At 37.5% G+C, this 27,872-nt stretch overlaps 1 protein-coding gene across 1 annotated transcript; it reads right to left on the reverse strand.

Annotated features, from left to right (window-relative positions):
* Positions 1 to 27,872, reverse strand: Ca13 (carbonic anhydrase 13). Its single transcript, XM_026384316.2, has 7 exons — positions 27,836 to 27,872; positions 23,560 to 23,757; positions 18,979 to 19,097; positions 12,838 to 12,933; positions 11,454 to 11,516; positions 10,808 to 10,963; positions 1 to 120 (listed from the first exon to the last, which is right to left on the reverse strand). Exons 1-7 carry the CDS (start codon positions 27,870 to 27,872, stop codon positions 1 to 3), a joined length of 789 nt encoding a protein of 262 aa, XP_026240101.1.

Here is a 27,872-nt window from a genome sequence, read left to right on the forward strand (position 1 = left end):
CTAATAGAAAGAGGCTCTCACTTTGCGGCCCTTCAGAGGCTGGGGTGGACGGTGATTACTCAACAAAAATGCCGCTGCTTCACCCTCTGCTGTACACAGGAGGCTGCGGAATTTAGCCAACTGTTGAAGAAAAGATAAGCATTAATTTCAGCATGGAAAGCCACACCGATGGCAACAAAATGTATAGCCAACTCAAGAACCATAACTTTTCCTTTACCAGGAACCAAAAATATCACAATGAAAATTTGCCAAGTTGTGACATAAATGTTATAAAGAATGTTTCCATCAAATTCTCTTCACTGCAAAAACCTGTGTTCTGAAATTAAGTACACATGAATTCTTTATTTCAAGATAAAAGTAATAGGGCTGGGGTTGTGGCTCAGTGGTAGAACACTTGACTAGCATGTGTGAGGCACTGGGTTCAATCCACAGCACCACATAAAGATAAATAAAGGCATTGTGTCCATCTCAATTAAAAAAATATTTTTTTTAAAAAAAAGATCAAAGTAATAAGAGGAAGTGACATTTAAAACGTGGTTTAAAGAATATGCATCTAGAAATGAGTATTTTTCCTTCCTACACACACACACACACACACACACACACACACACACACACACTTTGTTTTATTACAAAATAAGCTCAATTATAATGTCATTTTGAAACCTTATTTTTCCATTTAATATATCCCTAGGCATTTTTGCAAATCAATAAACTTATATGACTATTTGTAACCACTGTAAAGTTCTATTATAAGTTTGTTGCTCTGTAGTAAGTATGTTTTGTAGAATTCTAACAATTTTTTTGGTGGTTTAATATTATTTTTTCAAATTTGGGGCTGGGGCTGTAGCTCAGTGGTGGAGCACTTGCCTAGCACATGTGAGGCACTGGATTTGAATGTCAGCACCACATAAAAATAAATAAATAAAATAAAAGTGTTGTGTCTATCTACAACTAAAAAAAAAAAGAAAAAAAATGTCTTTTTTAAATTTAACACAGGCCTACAGTAGTAAAATAAAGATTGGATAAATTACTTGAATAATTCTAGCTTCTCAAAAATGTTAATCAAAATTATATTGCCAAACACAAGTTTTTGGTATTTGTTTTGTTATTGTTGTTGTTGTTGTGTTTTTGTTATGGCTTAGATTTGAAGTGTCCCTCAAAACTCATGATTGAGACAATGTAAGAAGGTTTAGAGGGGAACTAATTGGGTCAGAGCGCTTTAACCTAATCAGTGAATTAATCCCCTGATCAGGATTAACTGAGTGGTAACTGTAGGCCAGTAGGGTGTGGCTGGAGGAGTGGGTCATTGGGGTGTGCCTTTGGGGTATATATTTTGTCGTGATGAGGAGAGTTCTCTCTCTCTGTTTCCTGATCATCATGTCTTGAGTTGCTTTCCTCCACCACACTCCTCCACCATGATGTTCTGCCTCACCATGAACCTCAAGGAATGGGGCCTGCTATCTATGGACTGAGACCTCTGAAACCGTGAGCCCCAAAATAAACTTTTTCTCCTCTAAAATTGTTCCTGTCAGGTCTTTTGGTCACAAGAGCAAAAAAGCTGACTAAAACAGTTTTGATGAGGACGACTTAGTAAACTATTAGGAATGAGAGCCTCCATTCTCTAAACTTCTTTGGTTATCTAAACTCAGAATCAAGAAAATTTGGACTAAGACACATCAACTGGGTTTCCATCATCTTCATTTACCTGAGGCCTAAAATATTTCACATACAGTATTAACCTGATGGGAGGCAGAAGGAAAGGGCCATTCATAATAAACAGTAATAGTTTATAACCACTCTCTATGGAGCACAGGATCATCCATCGTATACAAACAACTCTGGATTGTCACAAGTGATATCCTGTGTCTCAAAGAGCCCAGATACGGGAAGGATGAAACGCATAGCTACAGCTTACTATTACTCATAATTTCATTAGACCAGGTCATTACAGCTAAAACTAGATGGAACTTAAGAGAATGTCTGACGATGTCAAGTAGCAGAGGCCAATGAGATCTCATTCCTGGGAAGACACCCAGCCTTCTGCGGATCATGAGAATCAGGTCCATGTGGAGGGGCCATTCCAAGTGGCTGTGGAAACATGCAGAGTCCCACCTCAGGGTGCTGGTGGAGGAGCCTCACAGAGGACAACCTGCCTCCCAGGTGACACTACTGATTCCTCTGAATACCTTGGCTCTATTTAAACACACAGGCCATTCAACTCCTCTGGCTCACTACCTCTGCACCACTTTAGTCTCATTAGTTCAGAACTGAATCTTACTCTAGATCTTTCCAACCTGCTCACTTTGGCAGAAGTCCCCAAACCTGTCCTGATGTCTTATCAAATCTCTTCCTTGTAGGACTCTCCCAATCCCTTGATCAGCCGGATAGGACCTGTACCTGCCAACCCCTGCTCACATTTGCTTCTTTGGGGTCCTGTGTCCTCCCCTGGCTGTCCTTTACCAGTCTCATCCTCTCATGTAGCCACAGGCTCATTCAGACAGAAAACCTGCTCTGCTGTCACTAAGGCTGACTCAGCATCTACACGTTCCTGGCAAGGAGTGTCACTAATTCCGCCTTGAGGCTGAGGTAGGTGTGACCTGTTTTGTTGGTTTACTTGGCTCTAAAACTAAAATTCCAGTTTTCTTATGTAGCAATCCCAGTAAGATGAAATACTCTTTTTCAAAGGTTCTGTAAATAATTCTATCTTACACACATGCTCAGCCACGTGTAACAGAACACCGTTGCCTGCCAAAGTAGAGTAACAATGAAAATAAGCTCTCCTATGGAACATGGTGATCTGGGCACAGCTTTGCATTACATTAAACTCATTAAATCTCCAAAACAACCCTATCAATAATCTACTATTATCCTGTTTTATAGACAAGGAGCTTGAGAGCATTACAATAAATCGTCTGGCAAATAAGCCATGAAATGACCATAGAAGTAGATTTCATTTTTAACTATTTTTCCCATTTCCCCCTAATATCTTCTTATTTACTCTGTATTGTGAAAACAAGCATATACAAAGGCAGAAAAAAATAGCAAATAAATTGCCAAAAATCTATCACCCAGCTTCAACTATCAACACACACCCAATTTTTCCATCCATGTTCCCACCCATTCTCTCTCCATGCCCTACCCTGCCCAAACCGGACTCCTTTGAAGTAAACTCCAAACATCACATCATTTCAGTATAAACATATCAAAATACATCCCTCAAGTATGTGACATTTCTAGCATTTTAATAGGTGCTATCAGCATGGTTTCTGAGCCTTGGACCACCCACTTTCTTTTCTTTTTTTTTTTTTTAAATAGAGAGTGTGATAGAGAGAGTGAGAGAGAGAGAATTTTTTTAATATTTATTTTTTTTTTTTAGTTTTCGGCGGGCACAACATCTTTGTTTGTACGTGGTACTGAGGATAGAACCGGGCTGCAGGCATGCCAGGCGATCGCGCTACCGCTTGAGCCACATTCCCAGCCCTGGACCACCCACTTTCAATCAATTTTTCTAGATCTACCTGGCACTTTCACATGCAGATACCGCTCTAAGCCAGTTTGTGAAGGATGATCCCAGACATCTGAATGAACAGACTTGGGGGTGATTACTAAGAATTCAGATTCCTGTATCTTACCCCCGACCTCCAAATTAGAATTTCTAATAAGGCCCAAGTTCCACATTTTGCTAAGCTGCCCTAAGTGGATCTTGGATACACTAAACTTTGAGCATCGCAGGTACAAAACTGCCAACATATTTTCTGCTCTTCCCCTTCTTGACCTTATTTTTTATTTCCTTCTTGAAATTCCCTCCTTTCCTTGATTACCTGCAACCAGTTCTCATCTTTTAATCTTTTAACCATCTCAATATCACTTTGCCATGAAATCTTTCCTGATTTCTCCACTGGAAAATAGTCTCTAATCTTCTAAACTTCCATTATTTTTTGTGTTGGTCTTATGGCACCAAGCATAGCCCACTGTGTTATGGTTTTTGTGTATCTACATTATGCTCTCTATTGGATTTCAAATTCCCTAGGGCAAAGGCCACTTTTTATTCATCTTTTTATCTCTTGTATCATTCCTTGCAAAGATCTGGCAACTAGTGAACAATTTTACCATTCACTTGTACAGTCCTCCACAATTTTGAACTTTAATTTCAAGCTGATGTTATACTGTTTTATACATGAGCTCAAAATTAATGTCAAAGTGACTGGATTATTTTCTCATCTTCCATGTAGTATAGCAATGCAGAAGTAAAGGAAAATATTCCTAGATCATTGATTATCATTAGTTGTAAAACACAAATTTTACTATTTAAAAAGCACATTTGGGTTTTGCTTCTAGCTATTCAGACTGAGATCTTGCACACAGTATCCCTAATAGAAAACAATTATAAACTAAGACATAATGCAAAAAGCATTAACTGCAGGTACTGCACAGTGAACAGGGATTTGAGTGGCTTGAAGGTGGAAGAGGAGAGCTCTGCAGGTAAATTCTTGTCTCTCTAGCTTTTAGCCTGGAGCTGAGTGCAGTCTGCCACGTACACACAGCCACAGTGAGGAACACCTCTCTTGCAAGGAGAAATCCAGAGAGAGGATCCTTGAACTCTCTAACCACATATCTGACTGATCCAGGATACATGCATACACTGAACAGATTCTAAGCAGACCAGCTGAACTGAGACCAGAGCTACAATGCAAGAAAAAGATTTGTACTTCTAGTTCAGCCAACAAAACTGTCTGCTGAAACAAAAGAAGCAATACTTATCAGAGAAAAATTACCAAATCCAGAACCTTTACAATTTAATGTTCACATCATCTAGAATACATTAAAAATTACTCAGCATATGAAGAATTAAGAAAATGGAAAAAAAAAAACTCAATGAAATAAAAATCAACAAAATCCAACTCAAGATTAACCCAATGTTGGAACTGAAGGATTTTAAAGTGGCTATTATAACTACCTGAGGGTTAGATCAAGTTAAAGCATCTTTTTAATTCATGAGAAATCTCAGCAGGGTAATAAGAAGTCTTAGTAAAGAAATAAAAACAATCAAAGAGAAACAAGTAGAAATTTATTTTATTTTTAAGATAGTCTCACTATGTTGCCTAGTATCAAGCTCATGGGCTCCACTGATCCTCCCACTGAGTCTCCCAGGTGCTAAGACTACAGGCACATGCCGTCATGGCTGATCAAATAGAACTTTTAGAACTAAAAGATAACAGCTGGAGGGACTTAACAGCCAAATTGACATGACAGAGAAATAAAAAGCAAATGAACTTGAATATTCATCAATAGAAAATATTTATGATGAAAAGCAGAGATTTTTAGAACTTTTTTTGAAAACCAATGTCTCAGGAACCTGCCAGATGATATTAAAAGGTCTAATATTTGTGTAATTAGAGTATCAGAAAGAAAGAACAAATGGGGATATCATACACAAAAACAAACTCAAAAACAACCAAAAAGGGTGGAGGGAATCAAAGGAAAATGTAAGAGCTAAAACTACTACTTAAACTAGTAGAAAAAAAAAAAACTGTAGCTTATTGTTAAATAAAGATTCTTAAATAGTAAAAAAAAAAAAGGTGCAAATTTCAAAAGATAAATTGATAAAATATACATAATCAAGATTAAGAACTTTTGCTCTTCAAAAGACATTATTAACAGAAACAAAAGGCAGGCAGCCACACACTGGGAGAAAAGTTAGGCAAAACATGCATTTAAGTATGAATATACCACAGAGAATCCTGCATATATATAATTATAATGAACTAAATGAAATAATAATAATACAAGAGATATCAGTGGAGTAGAGCAAGTAGATCAGGTACAGAGAAGAAGGGAAGAAAAGGAAGGTACTAGGGAATAAAATTGATCATATTATGCTATGTGTTTGTATAAACACAGCATAATGAATCCCACTATTATGTATCATTATAATGCACCAATTAAAAACATGCATTTGAGAAAGAATTTTTATCTAAACTATATTTAAAAAAACTTTTACAAGTCTATAGTGAGAAGATGAACAACCCAATTTAAAAATATGCAAAGAATCTGAACTAATATTTCACAAAAGAAAACACATGCATGGTCATGAAAAAATCACTAGACATTTACGGTCACATATACCCACTAGAATAGGTCATTTAGAAAAACTGACAATACTAAAATCTAACAGAGATATGGAGCAACTAGAAATCTTATAAATTGCTGATGGGAATGCAAGGTGGCACACCACTTAGGAAGCAAGATGGCAGTACAATCAAACATGCATGACCTAATGACTCTAGTCCTAGGTACTGACCCAAGCCATAGAAAAAGTGTCCACACAAGTGTGTATGTGAATTGCTCTTAATATCAAAATATTACTCACATAATAGCCATAAACTAGAAACAACTTAAACATCTCAATTACTGAATAGATTTTTTAATGTGGTATAACCATACCATGGAATATAAATAGGCAATAAAAATAAAAGAAATGGCTGGACACAGTGGCGCATGCCTATAATCCCAGCTGCTTAGGAGGCTGAGACAGGAGGATCATAAGTTCAAAGCCAGCCTCAGCAAAAATCAAGGTGCTAAGCAACTCATTGTTTTTTAGATTCTGTCTCTAAATAAAATACAAAATAGGGCTGGGGATGTATCTCAGTTGTCAAGTGCCCCTGAGTTTGATCCCTAGTACCAAATAAATAAATAAATAAAAGAAATGGGTGAAACTTAAATATTATGCTAAGTAAAAGAAATCAAACACAAAAATCTATTTGCTATATGATTCATTTAAACAAAATTCTAGAAAATGCAAAAATTCTAGTGATAGCATGCCAGTGGTTGCTTGGGGCTATGAAAGCAAGACAGCTATTCTCTCTTGATCATGGTATTTGTTGCATGGTTGCATACGATCACCAAAATCAGCAACCACACACTTAAAAAATTTGTGAGTTCCTTAATGTACAGATAATGTCATAATTTTAAAAAGGATTTTTAAAGGAGTATTCTGCACACTGAATTTGAGCAGCTGAGTATATCAATTCAGATTATTTAGGTGAACTCAAAGAGATTTGGCAATAAAAGTCAGCCTTCCAAAGAAAATGACAGATCTGTTATTAAAAGTATTAGAAAACGGTATATCTGCTCACTGGCATGGCAGTTAAATCAAGAGTTTAGTTGGGGCTGGGGATGTGGCTCAAGCAGTAGCGCGCTCGCCTGGCATGCGTGCGGCCCGGGTTCGATCCTCAGCACCACATACCAACAAAGATGTTGTGTCCGCCGAGAACTAAAAAATAAATATTAAAAAAAAATTCTCTCTCTCTCTCCTCTCTCCTCTCTCACTCTCTCTTTAAAAAAAAAAAAAAAAAAAAAAAAAAAAAAGAGTTTAGTGCTCACTGGGTGACTCTGAGGAAGAAAAATGGATTGGAATCAAGAAAAAGAAAATAAAAAATATCTTATTTTTCCTTTAGGTCAAACAGTGACTTGCTAAGAAATAGCATTAGAAAATCCTAGGGGAAAAAAAAAATTCTGGTATCAACTTAAGAGGATTTATTCTTCACAGCTAGTGACATTGCATGACAGAATTGGAAAATGAATAAAGGCAATATTTCCCAGTGACTTTAAAAAGAAAAAGCTTCCAAAATTGAGATTAAAAATTATCTTTTGGAAATTGATAACTCAGTGATATAAGATTTTTCAACTTAATTTATATAAAAGAGCTAAAAAAAAACTAAATAATTTTACCAAACTGCATGTTTTCCATTTTTAAAATAAACTGTTTCAGGACAATCTTACATTTATAAAAATTACTGCAAGCTATTACTAATATTTCCAACGTACCTCACACTGAATTTCCCCTATTATTCACGTGTGGTACTTTCTCCATAATTAATGAGCAATATTAAATATATGTTATCTAATGGCCTTCCCTTACTCAGGTGTTCTTTGTTTTGATCTAATGACTTTCTGTTTCAGAATCCTATGTAGGAAACATTATATTCAGTCACCCCCTCTCTGAAGGCATCCCTTGATTGTGAGTTTCTCAGACTTATCTTGCTTTTGATGACCTTGAAGAGTCCTAATTAAATATTTATAGAATTTTCCTCAGTTGATCTTTGTTTAATGCTTTTTCTCATATTTAGAACTGGATTGGATGTTTTAAATATCTTTAGCTTCATTCTTTAGCTCTTAAAACCATCATGATATTATCAATATAATAACTGGAATTATAGCCAAACAATTTCTCATTCTGGTTAAAAATCAAAACTCATAAAAGTGCTCCTGCTATAGTCAATGTAAGTTAATTTTTCAAAGTGTACTACCCATTACACTAGAGCTCTAAAATGAAGCTATTTTTAATATACTCTCTTGCATAAAAACCACATCAATAATATTAATTCAATAAGCCTCAAATGAGACAGTCATGAGTCCATACCCATGTGGTTATAATTTCTAAACTTGCAGGGAGTTGTTTTTACTAAGTTTAACTTTATTCTTTCTAAGGAACTATATATTATGATATATTCTCTTCAAAATCACTAGTGTGTTGAAAAAATAAAGGCAAGAAACAACAACAAAAAAGTATTTTCCAAGTGTTTTTAAGAAATAGAGACAGCCTTGAAATATAAAGGAAAATATGAGCCTCTTTGTTTTCGATAACTTGATGTTATAATTAACTCTTATTATTAAATTGTTTAAATTTAATAAAGGAATGTGAAAGTAAGCAGTTTAGCATGTCAAGGGAGAGAAACAAACCCCTTTAATGAGGACACTAAATCAGCAGCAGGTCACTTTTCTCATGATACAATGATGAAAAAATTTCACAGGAATTTTCATATCAGTCAAGGTCTGGATTCTATCCAGACTGCAATAAAATGTTTTAACATGTATACACCAAGGTATTATTTGTCTGTAATCCTAAAGATGAGGTCAATGAGGAAGAATACCCAACAGGAAGTTAGATGTGTTCCCAAGGGGAAATGCTGCTTAAAAATAACCTGGTGAAAATGACCCCTTTGATATAAGGGGAGTAAACAAGGACAGGGTAGGGACGAAGAGCTTGAGAAGAAGATTTACATTAAACAGGGATGAGAGGTAGGAGGGAAAGGGAGTGAGAAGGGAAATCGCATGGAAACGGAAGGCGATCCTCAGGGTTATACAAAATGACATATAAGAGGAAAGGAGGGGTAAGACAAGATAATACAAATCGAAGAAATGATTTACAGTAGAAGGGGTAGAGAGAGAAAAGGGGAGGGGAGGGGAGGGGAGGGGAGGGAGGATAGTAGAGAATAGGACAGACAACAGAATACATCAGACACTAGAAAGGCAATTTGTCAATCAATGGAAGGGTAACTGATGTGATACAGCAATCTGTATACGGGGTAAAATTGGGAGTTCATAACCCACTTGAATCAAATTGTGAATATGATGTATTAAGAACTATGTAATGTTTTGAACGACCAACAATAAAAAAAAAAAAAGAACCTGGTGAAGGTGAACCAGTCCTAGTCTGATGGGCGTGGCTGTGGGAATAAACAGCTAGGTAGGAGAGCAAGTCGGGAACAGGAAGAAGTATTTAATTAGCTGCAAAAATAAAATAAATTATATTCCTACTAAGATACTGTAGAACCTAATTCAAAAAAGACAACAAAACTAAAAACCCACTAAAGAGACCACATCCCAGAATATACGTCAGTCAACTGTTAAAGTTTAAGTGGTTTCTGGGCACTAATGACATCCAGAGTCTGGAAGAATGCTTGGCCTTATGTGGGTGCCAGTAAGCATTTAATAGAAAGATGAAGGGATGGAGCCATAACTCAGCAGTCAAGTGCTTACCTAGCATGCCCAAGGTCCTGGGTTTGATCCCCAGCATTGCAAATAACTAATTAATTAAAGAAAAATGAGTAAATGTCTTCACAGGAAGGCCATAGGTGGCCAACCCACAGTTTCTTAGCAAATGCTTAGAAGCCCCTCAGGCAGCCCTACCAAAGTTTTGTTAACAAAAATCAAAACCAACTTTTCTTTCTTTTTTTTTTTTTTTCCTAGTTCTAAGGACTCACACTTGCTGGGTAAGCACCATAAGTAGTATGAGCTATAGCTGTCCCTCTTGAATTCTCAAGTGTACCATAAGACCACTTCTTAAACTTAGCAGGCACACATTTCTAAGCAATATGATGCCACTTCTCAGTGTTTACTCTGAAATCTGTGGAAGAAGCAGTGTAAGGACTGAGATCAGAAATGAGAATGTCACCTTCTATGTGGCCTCTCTCCTGATTTTCCTGTTTGTATCCCAGTCTGTTCATGTCTCAAAGCAAACAAAAGAAAAGCTAGCATTTGAAACAATGCTTTACTCTTATGGGCTTCTTTATGTGCCTTACATTTTTAAGAGATTGGAAAGAGATCATCAAATCATAGAAGATCAAATAAAAAAGGGTGACAAGCTGGGCACAGTGGTACACACCTGTAATCCCAGCTGCTCAGGAGGCTGAGGCAGGAGGATCTCGAGTTCAAAGCCAGCCTCAGCAAAAGCAAGGCACTAAGCAACTCAGCAAAATCCTGTCTCTAAATAAAATACAGAATAGGCCTGAAGACGTGGCTCAGTAGTCAAATGTCCTGAGTTCAATCCCCAGTAAATGCACCTCACCTACCCCCACAAAAAAGGGAAAAGAACACAAATCTCATCTAGTTCAACCACCCATCTAATTAATGAAGAGAAAGCACAAGCTTAATGATGTGGCAGAAACGATGAACAGGATTTTTAAACTCAGATACAGCAGGTCAATTTCCTGAGTGAATCAACATGAAAGAAGCTACATACCTGTTGAGAGCTGATATTTATGGGTTGTTTTAAAACAATCCATGTGACACTCTCAAGAAGAGGTGGAACAGTCAGAGAACCAGGGTATGTCCAGTAGTCCCAGGAGGGTGGAAGCAGAGATAATGGGTCAAAATTTGTGAATCGAGTTTGTTTGCCCTGGACAAACAGAGAATTCCCACAAATTACTGTGGAAGAGCTTTACACACACGCGCGCACACACATGCACATATCCAATGAAATACTATGGAGTTATTCAGAATCTATCTTTAGTATCTTAAAAAAAAAACTGCTTCATCTTAAATAACACATCATATAGATTTATTTCAGAAGCACAAGATTTATTTTTATATAAGTGGTCTTTAAAATATTTCACAAATCAAGATGTATTTTGTAAAACTATAATACCAGAAAGTAACTTTGTATGATTTATTAGTGATTATCTTAGATAATGTAAGACCCTTGGTTATTTTCAAAAGATAAGGGATACTAAGTTACTTCTGGTTGCTTAGTCAACAATGTTGCAAACTTGCTTCAAAACAGGCAGCTTCAAAACTCTGTCCAAGGTTTAAGTCTTTGAAGAAAGATAAGAGAAATAAAGACAGAAGGAGAAAGACATCAATCATAACTACCGAGTAATTCATTTCACCTTTTCTTTAATGGAATCCAAAATGTCAGTAATCTTTTGCAGTTGGGAATTGTGTTCACCAATCTAAAAATTCGAATTTTAAGAGAAATGGTTACAGTAGCAAATAAAATCTGATCTTTTCATTTCAATCAACTGTTTTTAAATTAATTTCTGAAAATCTACACCAGCACAGAAGATACAGTGATTGTTCTAGAATAAAAGTTCTCTTCTGATAGCCTTATCATGCCAGAAGAATCTGAATGATAACATTGTATTACAGGGTTCCTATACTGAACTTTTCACTTTGGTTTCAAAACTGGTAGCAACACTCCTCTTACCCCCTCCCCTTCCCCTAATGAATGTTTGCCACATAGATTAACTTAAGAGAAACCGTGCTTAGGAAACTCTTAAAACACCTGCACTATTAACCCAAATGTGATATTCAGACCTTCAATCCAAACTGACTATGGTATACTTTTGTATACCTTCAATCCAAACTGATTATGGTATACTTTTGTATTAGACAAAAAACATCTCTCACATCTAGCCTAAAAATGACTTGAGGTCCCAAATCAAGGTCCTAAAAATGACTTGAGGTCCTCAGAAGCAAAGGCATCATAAATACATAAATACAAATATTTTCATTATTATGGGTGTTCTGACTCTACCCAAAGGTTTTAAATCCTTCAGGATTAAATTGCATTCTTTTCCCCACCTGGATCCTGCTGCCACTACTCATTCTTGGTGGCCCAAAAGAAGAACCTACCACTATCCGTGGCATTTCCCACCTCTGCCTCATGTCCAGCCCCCAATCCCAGTTTCATGAGTTACAACATCACTCAGAGAATGTGGCAAAACCGCTCAATCTACAAGACAGTGGTGGCAGTGGAGTTGAGGGGCCCACGCCACCCCAAGTTTGAGGATAACAGTGATCACTTGTCCCTATGGGAAGGTTAGACAAAGGGAAATACAACCAAACATCTTTAAAAGTTGTTCAGTTGGTTTAAGACAACATGTCATTGTGTCCAAAAAAAAAAAAAAGTGCTTCAAAAATCACGGGCTTGAACTTTTTTCTGTCCTATATCTCTAAATACTGAAATCAGGAATCAGGAAGATCCTAGAATAAAGGTCTTCTTTGAAGGGTCTCAGTTGTTATTTCTGCTGCTATTCTTCTTCTTCTTAATATTGCTGTTGCTACTCACATGAAAATTATAAATGGACAATCAGAAGAATCACAAGACGATGCTCCTACATGAATATTTAATTTCTTAGCATTCACTTCCAAAGGAAAATACTAGAACTAGAACAGGTCTACTATGAAAAAAACAGCTGAATGTTCACTCCATGACTGGAGCTCTTTATCCAACATAGCTTATTTTTAAAAATGAAATCAGTGGATTCTCACCTGTAAAAATACTCCCAGGACAGCTAGTCCATCTGGCTCATGAGCTGCCTCAACAAAGCTGGGGTATTTGTCTGAATTCCAGTGGACAACATGGAGCTGAAAGGGGGAGACACAACACAGGTCAAATGTTTTTTTAAACATCCTGAAAAATGTAAATGCAAATAAACATTGATACACGAGTTTTGGTGCTGTACACTCATAAATATAATATATCCTTCACAAAAAACTTGGACACAATCCTCCTTTTGACTTTTCAAAAACTCAAGGACAGCAATGAAGGATATGATCATTTAACTAGTTTGTAGTATACTCTTTTTGTTTTCTAATACTAGGGATTGAACCCAGGTCCCACACCTACTAGGCAAGTGCTGTACCACTGAGCTACATCCCCATCCCTTTTTATTTAGAGATAGGGTCCCACCAAGTTGCCCAAACTTGTGACCATCCTGTCTCAGCCTCCTGAGTAGCTGTTTACAGTGTAGTTACTATTTGCAATGCCCTGAGCATCCTGTCAAATCTCTCTAGCTCTAGCAAATTCCAACCAGTGCCCCTAGTGACTTGAGGGGCATCTCTGTGTCTTCCACTGAAGGGATTGCAATGAAGCTGCCTTAGATCAGAACCCAGCTGACAACAGTGTCCATCAAGGAAACCTGGACCTTGATGGCTGGGTGGAGAAGTTAGCTTTCTACACAGCAGGTTTTCAGGGACATTCCTGTTACCAACGACAATGCAGTTGCTCTTGAAAATTACCAGTCAGATCTTTATTACTGTGACTTTACATTTTTGATAGCTTTGTCCTTATGAAAAACTATTGTAAGAAGAATTCACACATTTTTTATTATTAGATTGTTTTTAATGGACAAATAATAATTACATATGTATACAGGAAATGATGTGGTGTTTCAAAGTAGGTATACAATATGCAATAACTAAATCAAACTGATTGACATATTCCTTCCCTCACTTTCCTATTTTTATGCATTTATTACTTTATATAAATATGTTCAGATCCTTTGATGAGAGCAAGTTTTAATGGTGAAAAAGTAGCTTTGGGTCTAGGAACCAGTGTTTGAGGATGAAAATGAAAGGCAGCTGGTGTTACTGGGTGGTGGGAGGAAGGGGAAGAAGAACAGGAAGAGGAGTTCATGGAAGTGAACTTATGCAAAACCCAAAGGAGACCTAAGTGTTCTACCAAGGAAGCCATGAATTACCCCAAATACACAAGCAAGTGGGAGAGACTCCAGAAGAACAATAAAGTAGAAAATCAATTTTGGAAGAGTCATCAGTACTGGTTGAGAGAGAGGCAAACTATGAGAGAAACCAAAGGGCAATGTGACACACCCAAAAGATTTAGCAATCGTCATAAATGGTGAAGGCCAGTCCATGCTATCCAAGGACCTGATATGAAGGACCACCTCTAGATAAGAACTCCAGGTGAATCCTTTGGCACATCAGGAAAGAAATGCTTATGCAAGCTTTCATGCCCAAAATACCCTTTCAGCTGGTGTTAGGTCGAAATCTTAATATGTTCCAATGCATATTTTTATCCCTTCCTTCAATTATACCTCTATATCTTACAGACAAGTAATATGAAGGGGTTGCAGGATTAGATAAGAATTATCATAACTAGTCAGCTATAAAATCATAAAACAGTTCACCATCCACACATGATCAGATACAATTGTGGGATTTCTATTTGGAAAATATAAAGGTGGACGCCTGTGGTGGTATGTTCCAAGTTTCTCTGAGAAAGTTGGGGGAGGACAGAAACTTGAAACAACTGGAGGAGGAAACAAGATCCACGTGGCTCATATGAGAGAAAGACATTCCACTCTCCGGGAGGGGCTGATAAGGATGCTGGAGTTGTTTAAAATGGCTCCATGCCAATACATCTGCTCACTTAGTAGGAAATGACACCCAAGGGTCACAACTACATCTGAATAGAAAATGAGTGTATAGATTGAGATATATATGTCCTGTAGGTAGTCATCCTTCTGCTAAGTAACAACAACTATATGTAAAAAGGTGGGCAACTAGTGCAAGAAAATATTTTTTAAAATAAATAAAACAAGTCCTCCTCTCACCCACACACTTGCTTAACTGGCAGCAATACCTTCAAAGAGAAACTGACGTCACTTGTATCAACATTTTTATTTGAACGAACCCTCAAGCAATCAAATAGCAAACTCACAATTCCTGACTAACAATAACAGCAGCAGTGATTTGAGCTAAATAGTAAGAAGGCGTGGTAGCCACTGCAACAATGGGAATAAGACTCTTCCCCACTGAAAACTAATTTCTAAAGGACAATATGATCCAACTTCAGTATTTTAGAACTGCCTGTTAGAGATATGTAAAATATCCTGCCAAATATGATTCCAAAAATCTGCCAGGAACATAGAAATCATAGTTTTACTTTTAACAACATATATATTATGCTTATTATATATTATTTTGTTAGTCAGTTTTCTATCTGACCTGAGATAATCAACTGATAATGAGAAAAGGTTTACTTTAGCTCACAGTTTTGGAGGTTCCAGTCCCTAATGTGTTGGTCCCTTGCTTTTGGGTCTGCATGAGGCAGCACACCATGGCGGGAGCACATGTCAGAGCAAAACTGCTCCAACCTCATCACCAGGAAGCAAAAAAGAGAAAGAGGTGGGGGTCCTACTATCCCCTTCAAGGGTGCACTCCCAGGGACAACTAATGATAGTCATGAAATTAAATAAAAAGTGCTAGAAAAAAAAGACAATTAACACCTTAGAATCATTTCTAGAACACAAAGGAATTCTTTTAAACCTAAATCCCAAATGCCACCATCTCCAGCCCCGACCTTTGTCAAACTCCAGGTTTGTATCCATGGACCACAAGAACATGAGCCTAGAATACCTAACAGGCACCTGAAACTTAGCATGTGCAAAATTGAAAGGTCATTCCTCTATGGAAACTGCTCCCACTGGACTCGCCCTTCACAGTGAATGGTGCAACCATCCTCCAGGTTACTCAAGTCAAAATCTTAGAATATTTCTAGACACCTCTGTCTCCTTCCTTTTCCTAGGCAAGTCCCATTGACTTTACCACCCACACTATTCATGGATCTCTCAGTTGTCTGCATCTCCACCATCCCACAGCCCAAATTACTATCACTGCTCACTTGAACTATGTCCATAATCTTCTAATTTGTCTCCATGCTCCAACACTTGCCCACAACAACCTCTCCACCACATGGCAGTTACATATTATAAATAGGAAGCAGAGCTAGGTGTGGTGTTCACACCTGTAATCCCAGCGACATGAGAGACTAAGGTAGGAGGATCACAAGTTCGAGGTCAGCCTGGCAATTTAGAGAGACTGTCTCAAGAAATAAAAAGGGTTGGGGATGGAGCCTTGTGATAAAGCCTTCTAGGTTCTTTCCATGGTACTGAAATAAATAAATAAATAGCAGAACATGCCACTCTCCCACTCAAAACCTTCCTCTGTCTTCTTCCCGCTACATTAAGGGTAAACTCCACACTGCTCACCATGCTCAACACCAACAGATGAACATGGCCTGTGCCTGTGTCTCTGGTACACAGCCCATACCTTCATCTAATTCCAGTCCTATAGGCCAGTGTCTTTCTCTTCTTCAACATGCCAACATCGTTCCTGCCTTAGACCCCTTGTACTGTTGTTCTCATTTCCTCTCTCCAGATTTTCCTATGATTTTCTTGTCATTCAGTCCCAATGCATGTGTCACCTCAAAGAGGCCTTTCCTAACCCTTCAGTTACTCAACCAGATCACCTGATAACACTGGCAAAGAATTTACCACCTATCAGGTTTTTTTTTTTCCAAATTTGTTGGTTTGTTTATTGCCTACTTCTGCCATCCACCAAACCTGAGGTCTTACCCAAACTTCTTTCTCTCAGCAAATTCTTACCTCAAATGAAGACATGAACTTCTCCTCTTGCTCACCCGGAAACCCAATCAAATCAACAAATCCCACTAGAGTTGCTGTTCCAGCTAGGCAGCTCTCCACCTACACTATCATCTGTTACCTGAAACTTCCCAAAAGCCTCCTCAGGGCTTCCTTTAGCCACTCCTGTTCAACCCAAGAGACAACTGTCGCTTTAAATGACATTTCTGAAATGCAAAGACGATCAGATTCCAATTCAAAGCCATCCAGAGGCTTCCTGATGCACCTAGAATAAATTTCATAATCCTCACCAGGACTCGGTAAGCTCAGGCCCTTCCCAGCCTCTCCATTTATGCTTCTGACATCTCTCCCCTTCATTCTCCAAGCTCTGGCCACACAGGCCATTCTGGTTTTCAAAAGTGTGAAGCTCTTCCCAACTCTGGTTCTCACACATGATTCCCTTCAGGACCACTGCTGTCTCTCCCTTTGCCTGGTTCACTCCTTCACATGCTGCAGGTTTCAGGGTTAAAGGCCTCTTCCACAGGGAAGGGTTCTCTGACCCACAGTCTGGGTTAGGCTGCATGGTAATGAATTTGTGGCACCTCTTCCTCTTGCAAGCCCTCCCCTCAGACAAGCACAAATAAACTGTGCAAGAGGACATGGCTGGCTCTCGATGAATTCTTACGTAGTGAATGAAGGACTGAATATACGAACCTGTGAAGTAGGAAACAGCCTTAAGTATGGATTAAAGAACAGCATGAAATTCCAGTCAAAGTTTTATCTATAAAGATGGCCCCTGATCTATAGGCGAGGACTCTGAGCATGTGACCAATTTCAGGTCAGGAAACCCTTTTCAGATAACGACTTGCCAACTGGCAGTAAATCTCTCTGAGAATCCACATGGAAGTTTGTGAAAGTACAAGATATAACCATAAAGGTGACCGATCCTACTGAGTTGCTAGGGAAAGTTAAGAGACCAGTGATCCAAAGCAGCCACCTCTTCATCTCCACAGAGCTTTTAAGATTTAGAACAACCATTAAATTTAGAACACAAAACTTCAGAAAGGAAACATGAAGACTCTTCGGTAAATGATATAAATGGAGACACCACAGATGCAGGAGTCATCCTTTCTACCTTCTCATCGTCTTTTGTTCACCATCATAGAATACTCTGCACACACATCTGTAGCCAGAGCAAGTCCCATACCCTAAGGCATTTCACCCCAGACAAAAGTGATTTAGTTGGCAAAACAGACATTTTGGATGATAGCCTCCAAGGACAGCTGCACATGTTAGTAGAAAAATAAAACTAGAAAGAAGTTCAGTTTGCTGGATTTTTCCATACAGCAGGGCTATAGAGGGGCATCTAAACTCTGTAGTTCAGAAACCATGAGAAAATGAAGAAAATTTGTATTCATCTGGTAACCCTGCCTAGAAGATGCAAAAACCAAATTAGTTTCAGTTGAATGGTTTTGGTTGAGTCATGCAGTAATTCACTTCATCTCATGGGAAAGTTAGTATTAGCAACATCTAATCATATTAAAACTTGAGGCATATTGTGCTTTGTCCTTTAGCCAGAGGATTAGAAAAAGTGAAGTATCATTAATGACTACTAATATAACAAAACAGAAGTAACGTTTAGTGAAAAAGAATCACAGTAATGAATTCTTTATTTTGGTGTTATGCTTTACCAGTGACCTGAATAATTAACAGATTCCATTTTACATCTATAAATGTGGAGGTGACGTAGAGTTTAGGAAAGTTTATGTCTTTATGATTGTTTTCCAAAGTGAAACTCTGTCATTTATTAACCTGATTAATAGGGGCTTTGCGTAATCACGTATGTTTGTGCCTGGATCAAATATATAGACAGTTGGACCCAAAACAAACGTATCTTTTTCTCCCTTCTCATTGACCTTTCAGAAGATGCAAGAGAAAACATAGATTTTAATTTGTTATCAAACAGTCCTGGGTTTAAACCTACTCAATGTTTATAAGTCTTCAGTTTATTCATTTTTAAAATGAAAGCATATAACTTTCAACTCTCATGGTTAGTTTAAGGGTCAGACAGGCCACATTGGAAGCTCTCATGTCAATAAACTCTCCTAATGAGTGAACAAGTCATTTCAGACTCTGAGATACCTAATTGGCTCAGGATCTACGTGAAGTCAAAGAATTGGCCCTCATGACCCTTAAATCGCATCACTTAGAAAACCCCTGAATGACCCAGATGTGTCCAATGGCTTACCTCTGCAGCATACTTCACCCCATCCACCATGTGCTCAGAGCCATGATCATCAGCAGACCCCCAGTGAAGATGGAACTGTCGCAACCTGTAGCTTCCGGTGAGAGGACCCCCACGCAGGACTAAAAGCCAACACATTTCAAGTGGTTAGCAAGGAAACGATTTTATGTATACTGACATGCCCCACATCTCCCTGAATTACTCAACACGTTCAAGTCATCTAAGGAATATTTTTACAAATGTGTCATTAGGTTTACTGACAGGAATACAATTTTAGGTTTATGAGGAGTCAGAACACAGTGCAGATGGTTACAGAACACCGGGGAAATCACAACAGACAGATTGGTTGGAAAGTAAAAAAGATTCAGAATTCTGAAAGACAAAATATCACTTAAGGAAAGGCAACCCAGCCTCTCTGAATAAGGACGAGACATGCAGAGAGGTCTAGTTGGAGCTTGGTACAGCAGGGCAGTTGTATGTCTAAGACACAGGTGTCTGCAGGTAGAAGATGAGGGCTCACACTCCCTATCACTGTGTGATCTTGGACAAACTCTAACTTCCAAGCTTCAGCTTCCACATCTAAAAACTGGAAATAGGGCTGGGAATGTGGCTCAAGCAGTAACGTGCTCGCCTGGCATTTGAGGGGTGCTGGGTTCCATCCTCGGCACCACATACAAATAAAGATGTTGTGTCCACCGAAAACTAAAAAATATATATATTAAAAAATATTCTCTCTCTCTCTCTCTCTCTCTCTCTCTCTCTCTCTCTCTCTCTCTCTCTCTCTCCCTATCTCTATCTCATCTCTATCTCTATCTCTCCTCTCTCTTTCTTTAAAAAAAAATAAAATAAAAACTGGAAATAGTAATGGGCTTCCCATAATGTTGCCACAAAAATGAAGAACTGAATCAAGGCACTTATCACTGCTTTTCATACTGAAAGGAAAGGAAGCATTGAATGCGGAATATACCACAACATCACTACACTCTAAACTTCCATCAACATCCAACAAAATTAAGTGTTAGATGATTTGATTTAAATTACCCTCCTCTTCTGAGATGTTATACACACACACATACACACCCATATACACATACATATGTGTATATATATGGCATTTGAGGGCATGTGTGTGTATATATATATATATATATATATATATATATATATTCTCAAAATTTGTTAAGAATGATCCACCTTATATAAGAAATATTTGGATCCAGATTTTTTACAATACATAAAAATGGCTATTTTAAAAGCACTCTGAAAGATATATAAAAAAAAGAGAGATCAGACTCAGGGATCACTTCCCTAGTACTCTTTTAAAAACAGAATAATTTTACTGCTTCTTCTCCCACTGGGCAGTGCTCAGGAGGGCACTGTCTGGGTCCCTGCTGTGCCTATCACCTGGCATAGTAATATTACAGAGGAGAGGCACAATGAATTCGATTTGTCTTTAAGCAGTTTCAACGTGATTTGCAAAGTCAATGTAAAAGCTTGTTTCCCTGAGTGACACCATAGTCTGCATCGATTGAGGATGAAATGACATTCCAAAGGAAAAGAAATCAACAGCTCTATTGTTCTTTTTTTCCTTGTTGTTGCATAATAAAACCTGAGCTGAATGAAAAAGTCATTGCTTCACAGATAAAAGGCAGATTAGAGGGTTTGAATAATCAATGTGGAATTGACTTTGGGATAAGATGCAAGCAAGCTGGCTCTGAAGAAAGAAAGTGATACAAAAAACACACACTGGTCCGGAGACATCCAAGAATAATGGCTGATCTGGGGAAAGACTGCTCTGAGCCCAGGGTTTAAAATCAGATTAACACAGCTCTGCCCAATTAAACAACAAAGATTGCCTTACACACTACATATTTAAACTTCCCATTTGAGTGTTTCAAATAAAATGTCCAACCTGGAATTATGATTAGCAAATGCCTGATGGTGGAGAAGACCAGTCTCTTGGAGCAGAGGTCTTCCAAAGAAATGCAGGGCAGGAAAAAGTGAGTGGAAATATCAAGGTTCATTTAACACCAACTTTGAGATGGTCTATAACAAAACAGCTAAATTATGGTACAAAATTAATAATGGCAAAAAAAGTTCTTTTAATGAGAATGAGCTCATGTTTCCAAGTGTCAAATTATTCATCCTACTTTCCAGCCTAGATAAGCAAGTGAATATTCTTGTTTCTATTTTATGCTTATAAATATCATTTCTCCAAATGGCATGTGCAGTTCATTTACTCTTTCATTTAAAATTTTGTAAAAAAAAAAAAATCTATTCCAGATGATACACTCATGTAAGGGGTCTACAGAAATTAAGACACCAGAGCTAAATGTCATAAATAATCCATTCATGGCTACTACCCATGAGGAGTCTTTGGCTCAGGGGAAAGACAGACACCAACCTGGCATTTATGACATGGTGTGGGAAATTCTGTGACTGGGACAGCACAGGATGCCATGGGAACCCTAGCAGAGGTGACAGGGCCAGTCAGGTAAGATTCCCAAAGAAGTGAGATGCTGAGTCCAGAAAGACCAGTAGCTGGAACAAGAACAGTCCTGTCTTTCCTCATGAGATTATCATTTCCTCATCAGACTACTATTTCCAGTAGGAATTCTCCCTAAAGAATTTCAAATCCACCTGTCCTCCTTTTAAAGATCTATTAAAATTTCAAAGGGTGGTTGCCTGTAGGTTAACCATGAGTGTGCATCTGCCCAGCCAAGCAAGCCCTCCAAGGACTATGGGGAAGACTTCATGACTGGTTTGTTGACTAGTAGAATTCAGAGTAATATTCTTTTCCTCTTCATTTAGTCAGTAAATTAACAAATGACTAAAGTTCTATTTGATGGATCCACTATTTATTCACATTATGAAAGATGCTATCCCATGAATGAATCAAACAAGACTTTTATTCCAAGTCCTAGCAAAATACTAGTAAGAATAGATGTTTCATATATTCCTTTTTAAATATTTATTTATGAATGAATGATGGGGATTGAACTCAGAGGTGCTTTACCATTGAGCCACATCCCCAGAACTTTTTATTTTCTATTTCGAGACAAGTTTTCACTAAGTTTCTTAGGGCCTCACTATGTTGCTGAGGCTGGCCTCGAACTTGTGATCCTCCTGCCTCAGCCTTCTGAGTTTCTGGGATTTCAGGCATGCACCACCATACCCAGCAAATATTCCTTTCTTTTTTATCTTTTTTTTTAATATTTATTTTTAGTTGTAGTTGGACACAATGCCTTTATTTTATTTATTTATTTTTATGTGATGTTGAGGATCGAACTCAGGACCTCTCATCTGCTAAGTGAGAGCTCTATTACTAAGGCACAACCCCAGCCTCCTTTTTTTAAAACATTAAACTTGTATTTTTCTTTCCTATTCTATGTTCATTGGTAGGAAAATGGTGTATCAATTGTGATACAAGAACAGCTGGTACAATTCATTGATGGATTTCTTTGGATCTAAAAATATATTTAGATTTGGAAGCTGGGCACAGTGGCACATGCCTATAATCCCAGCAGCTCATCTGGGGAGGCTGAGGCAGGAGAATCTCGAGTTCAAAGCCAGCCTCAGAAACTTAGCAAGGCCCTAAGCAAATCAGCGAGACCCTATCTCTAAATAAAATATAAAAAAGGGTTGGTGATGTGGCTCAGTGGTTAAGCACCCCTGGGTTCAATCCCTGGTACCATATTCATTCATTCATATCATAAAAATATGAATGGTTTGGAAAGATGCCCACACCTTTTTTTTTCAAATAGGGAAACATGTTCCAAGCAATAAAACAATAGTCCAAGTTTATTGTTAAAAAGAAAAGGTAAAAAATATGCACTTCTATATGCACAGCTACATAGTTAAAAAATACAGAAGAATCAGTAGTGGTTAAATTCAGACAGTTTTTATCATAAAATTCTGTATTATTTCTATTTGTTATTATTTGTTTACTATGAGTATAGATTACTTTTATAATTTTAATGAGAGATTATGATACTTTAGAAATGTTTTTTCTATTAAAACAAATTAAAAATTATTTATGAGACGGGTGCAGTGGCTCACACCTGTAATGCCAATGGCTCAGGAGACTGAGACAGGAAGATCAAGAATTCAAAGTCAGCCTCAGCAACAACAGTGAGGTGCTAAGCAACGTAGCAAGACCCTGTCTCTAAATAAAATACAAAATAGGGCTGGGGATGCAGCTCAATGGTTGAGTGTCCCTGAGTTCAATCCCCAGTAGCTCCCCCCCCAAAAAAAAAAGAAAGAAAAGAAAAATTATTATGAAATGCTATTAAACTTCTATATTTTCATAGTGATAAATGCTAAATGAAGTCATAATAAGATACGGTCAACTTAAAATTACATTCACCATAATTTTTTCTGAACATTCTTTATGTCATTTTAAAGTAACATTATCATAAGGTCCATATACATAACAGGACATCTCAATTCACATGAAGACACAAAATATGCTTCGATCTGGAAAATTCTAGGTCTAACATAAATAAAATACGAAAGAGAAGAAAGTAAAGTCCAATTGTTCAAATTCCTCGTTTCCCACCAAAAAGAAAAAGAAAAAAAGCCAACCTGATTTGTCTTCTGTGTCATCAAAGTCAACGCTGAAGGAGTGGCCACTATTACTGATGATTTTAGCTGAGCTGGGATCATACTTGATACTAAGAGGTCGGAGTGAAGAGTCATATTTTACTTCTTTGGTTTTAATCTCAATTGGAGATTGCTGATCACCATCAGCAATGGGGAAAAATTCATTCCAGTGAATAGGACCTTAAATATAAAAATACAAAAGAAAAGGACTAAGTTAAGTTCTTTCATTCAATAAACATTTGTTAAGTGCAATGCAATATGTCTGAGATTGAACAATTAATAATATCCTCATTCTCAGGAATTTAGCATCTAATTTTTAACACAAGATTATTTTTTAATGGGTTTGGAAAACACCTGGTTTGCCTAAAGTCCTTTCCAGAATCAATTACCCTTTGTACATAAAAGAACATGTAAATTTTTTTAAAGTATTTTCCAAAGGTACTCATAAATCAAACTAAAAACAACAGTACAATTCACCACTGAAAACAAAGAGATTCAGTCTTAGATTCAAGAATGTGCTCTGGTTGCTCCAGACGTCAACAAGTTTACAAAGTGAAAAGAGTAAAAGTTGCTGAGAAATCTAAGCAAAAAAGGAAAGGGTGTCATCCTCAAGAATTTTCTTCATTTTCTTCTTTTTTCTACCACTTGCTGGTATATTTTAGTATCATCCAGGTCTCAGCTCAACTAGCTGTAATATGCAACAAGCAGACTAAGAACCTACATAATCTTTCATATATAATAATCCCAATAAAATGGCTGTACCCATGTCAGGAAATACCGTATTGTTGGTTATCTGCAATAGAGTCAGGTCACAGTTTATTTCTCTTTTTCACACTTCAGAAGGTCCCTCAGGGGTTTCTTTGCCAATGCTACATTTTTAATTCCAATACAAGGGACAACTGTCATCCTGATCCTCTATTGAAAAAGTCAAAATTGCATCAAGTTTACAAATCAAATATTCATAGGTACATTGAAGTAAGTTGGTAAACCAGCTGTTCCCTTGTCTATCCTCTTTATTTCTCTGGGAGATTCCAATCAAGTTCTGACCCTCGAAATCAACATCCAAGTTGCAGCTCACATAAGCTCTAAGTCATTCTACAGATGTGAGTCACTGTACAGGTCACAGGCTCTTATTTTCTCCTCTCTGCTATGAATGCAATTTACTCACCAGGTAAATAGGGCATAGGACTACTGACTAAGCTTTTCTCTACTTTGCTAACAACTTTTTCTCTAGAAATCAAGTACTGATTGAAACAAAATAGCATGACAGTTATTAGATATTTGTTACAAAAATTATCTTTAAATGATAAAACTTCAGAGTGAGATTTAAAGGAACGCAATATATCATAATCATCAACAGTTTGAACCAGTAAAACTAATGTTGCTTTTTACTGTTTATTATTGCGAAGGAGAAAGCATATATTATTTCTTTCACATATACTTCAGGTACAAAAATGTCAGAGCATAAATACATACCTAAACATGACTAAACACTGAAGAGCTGCCTGACACTTGGGACTTCAAAGCAACTTGAGCATTTGAAAGTCCTTCTATAATATTACAGAAAAGGCATATATTTCCTTATTTATTAAACACTTCTATTTACTTTTCTGAGTACTCTTTCTGTACACAATATCATCCTCTTTTTTTTTTTGAAATTTTAATATTTATTTTTTAGTTCTTGGCGGACACAACATCTTTGTTGGTATGTGGTGCTGAGGATCAAACCCAGGCCGCACGCATTCCAGGCGAGCGCGCTACCGCTTGAGCCACATCCCCAGCCCTCATCCTCTTTTTTAATGCAGAGGGAGCTTTCTATTTTCACTACCAGTAAGGTTGAGTTAACCCAACGAGAATCAGATCGCAAACATGCAATGCAAGTGTCACAACATGCTGTTGTCTCTTTTTACAATCAGCAAGGAGCTTTTCTCTCAATTCCTTTCCTCTCCTATTTCTAATCTTTTATAACTAAAGCCATTTTTAGAAGAGTCAAACCAAAATAAAATAAAACTATGGCGTCAAATATCCAATATTCACTGGGCATGGTGGATCGTGCCTGTAATCCCAGCAGCTCAGGAGGCTGAAGCAGGAGAATCACAAGTTTGAGGCCAGCCTCAGCACCTTAGCGATGCCTTAAGCAACTTAGCAAGACCCTGACTCAAAATAAAAAATAAAAAGTACTGAGGAGGGCTGGGGTTGTGGCTCAGTGGTAGAGTACCTGCCTTGCACATGTGAGGCACTAGGTTTGATCCTCAGCACCACATAAAAATAAATAAATAAATAAATAAATAAATTGTGTCCATCTGCAACTAAAAAAAATATATTTTTAAAAAAAGTGCTGAGGATGTGACTTAGTGATTAGGCACCATATCCAGCATAATCTATTAACTAGCATTGTTGGTTCATTTCCCTGACTTAAGACTCCTAATGTCCCATCTTATCAAATCTGCTATTCCCAGTTTAAGTTTCCTTAAGTCTCCTCAAATCACTGGTTTTGCCAATGTCTTAACATAAAAAAAAAAAAAAAGGTAACAAAATTTGCCTAGTCAGGATTCAAAACATGTCCTGAGGTATTCGGCCAAATTAATCTACTTAAGGGTGTGGTTCTCAGAAAACCACTGCACCTAAAAGACAGGAATGGCCAAAAAAAATGCTAGCTAAAATACAAAGTCATTTCATGTTAATGCCTTCACTGAGATGAATTTTCTAAATTTCTGAAAATGAGCTTCATTAGAGACAAAATTTTCTAATCTTAAAGTATAGCCAATACCCATTGATTGAAATACCCTTTTTCCAAATCACAGTGTGGGCACTTTTGCCACTTACTATTAAGCAATGATAACAATGATTCAAGCAGACAGATGAAAAGAAATTCGTTTTGTGAGGTTTGTTTTTTCAAAACATAAATTAGAAATTAGCAAGATGCAAGATTATAATTATGGCCTCAGTCGAAAATAAATCTGCCTAAATTTTATCTTTCATTATTAGAATTCTATATCTGCTTCCATTTTGAGGCTCATATTTCAATATTCATAACCTCAAGCTATGGTTTGAAATGAAACTTTTCTGTTTCTTTATGAAAGCAACTTTCTAGAAAAGTTATTCTTCAGTACTGTTCAATAATGTGCATGTTAATCAAAGTTTTATTATTCATAGCCCTCATTTTGACACTCATCTACTGTAAGGTTTTCTTGATGTCATTTTTGCAGTTACTTGGAAAAATTATTGCTTGAAACAATCAGTTCAGTTTAACATACAAACAAGAAAAATGTTTGACTTCTGATAGTTTAGGATATGTAAGAAGAAAAGTGGCCTGGACCAATGGACCATGCCGGTAACGCCAGCTATTTGGGAGGTTGAGGCAGAAGGAGGATGACAGGTTCAAGGCCAGCCTGGGCAATAGAAGAGGCCAGGTCTCAAGTAAAAAGGGCTGAGGATGAAGCTCAATGGTAGAGGGCGCCCCTGGGTTCAATTGCGAGTACCGCACGCACCAGCACCATTAATTATCATTATCGCTCTTATCAATTAATAAATTTTATCACTGTATTATAACTCCAATAATGCTAATCCTCAGTCTCTGCAAGGATGAGTGTGGAAGGAGAGGCAGAAAGAATGGAGAAAAGCCCGAAGTATAACTTCATTTCCCAGAAAGAATTTGAAGCCTCATTACAGAATCCAAAAGTAGCAGTCAACCAACTGATCATTGCTGTGGCAATATTTTATAGTAACAGCCAAGAAGTCAACTTAATCTTCAGTGTCAACATGCAAGTTATTAAAATTTCTTAAGGAGCTTTTCAAAGATTTTCCATGATTTGTTTCTACTAAGTGAACAGCTTAAAGACCGAAAGCGAACTTGTCCTCATTTCACTCTGACTTCTAATCTCCAAGCCTTAATTGATAAGTGGTTATTACTAGGGAAGTTCTCGGCTTTTCAAATCAATGAATATATATATATATATATATATATATATATATATATATATATATATATATATATCGAGGCAATTAATATATATGAAGAGTTGGGATCTGTTGGACTCCCCAACACTCCCCACAACCAACGCCCGCCAAAGACGCTTTCCCGTCTACACCGGACGAAATCTGCCCTCCGCTTCCTGCTTTGGGCTGCAGGGAGCGCCGCTCAGTTTAAAGAGGAACCTAAAAGTTTCTTGCAAGTGTGAGATCAGCGCGGGGGCATCCGCCGGCCCCACGGTGGTGCCCCGCGCAGAGCCCCCTCCCATCAGTGAAAAGCACTCACCGTTGTGTTCGCCGTATCCCCAGCTGAGCCTCGACAT

The sequence above is a fragment of the Urocitellus parryii genome, chromosome 7 (assembly GCF_045843805.1).
Source record: "Urocitellus parryii isolate mUroPar1 chromosome 7, mUroPar1.hap1, whole genome shotgun sequence".
Taxonomy (NCBI): Eukaryota; Metazoa; Chordata; class Mammalia; order Rodentia; family Sciuridae; genus Urocitellus; species Urocitellus parryii.

Coding starts and splice junctions, on each gene's coding strand:
- Ca13 (XM_026384316.2), bottom strand. CDS start 27,872: ATGTCGAGGCTCAGCTGGGGATACGGCGAACACAACG. Junction 11,517..12,837: donor TCCTGGGAGTATTTTTACAG/GTGAGAATCCAC, acceptor TCGAATTTTTAG/ATTGGTGAACACAATTCCCA. Junction 10,964..11,453: donor TGGATTCCATTAAAGAAAAG/GTGAAATGAATT, acceptor CTGTTTGTCCAG/GGCAAACAAACTCGATTCAC.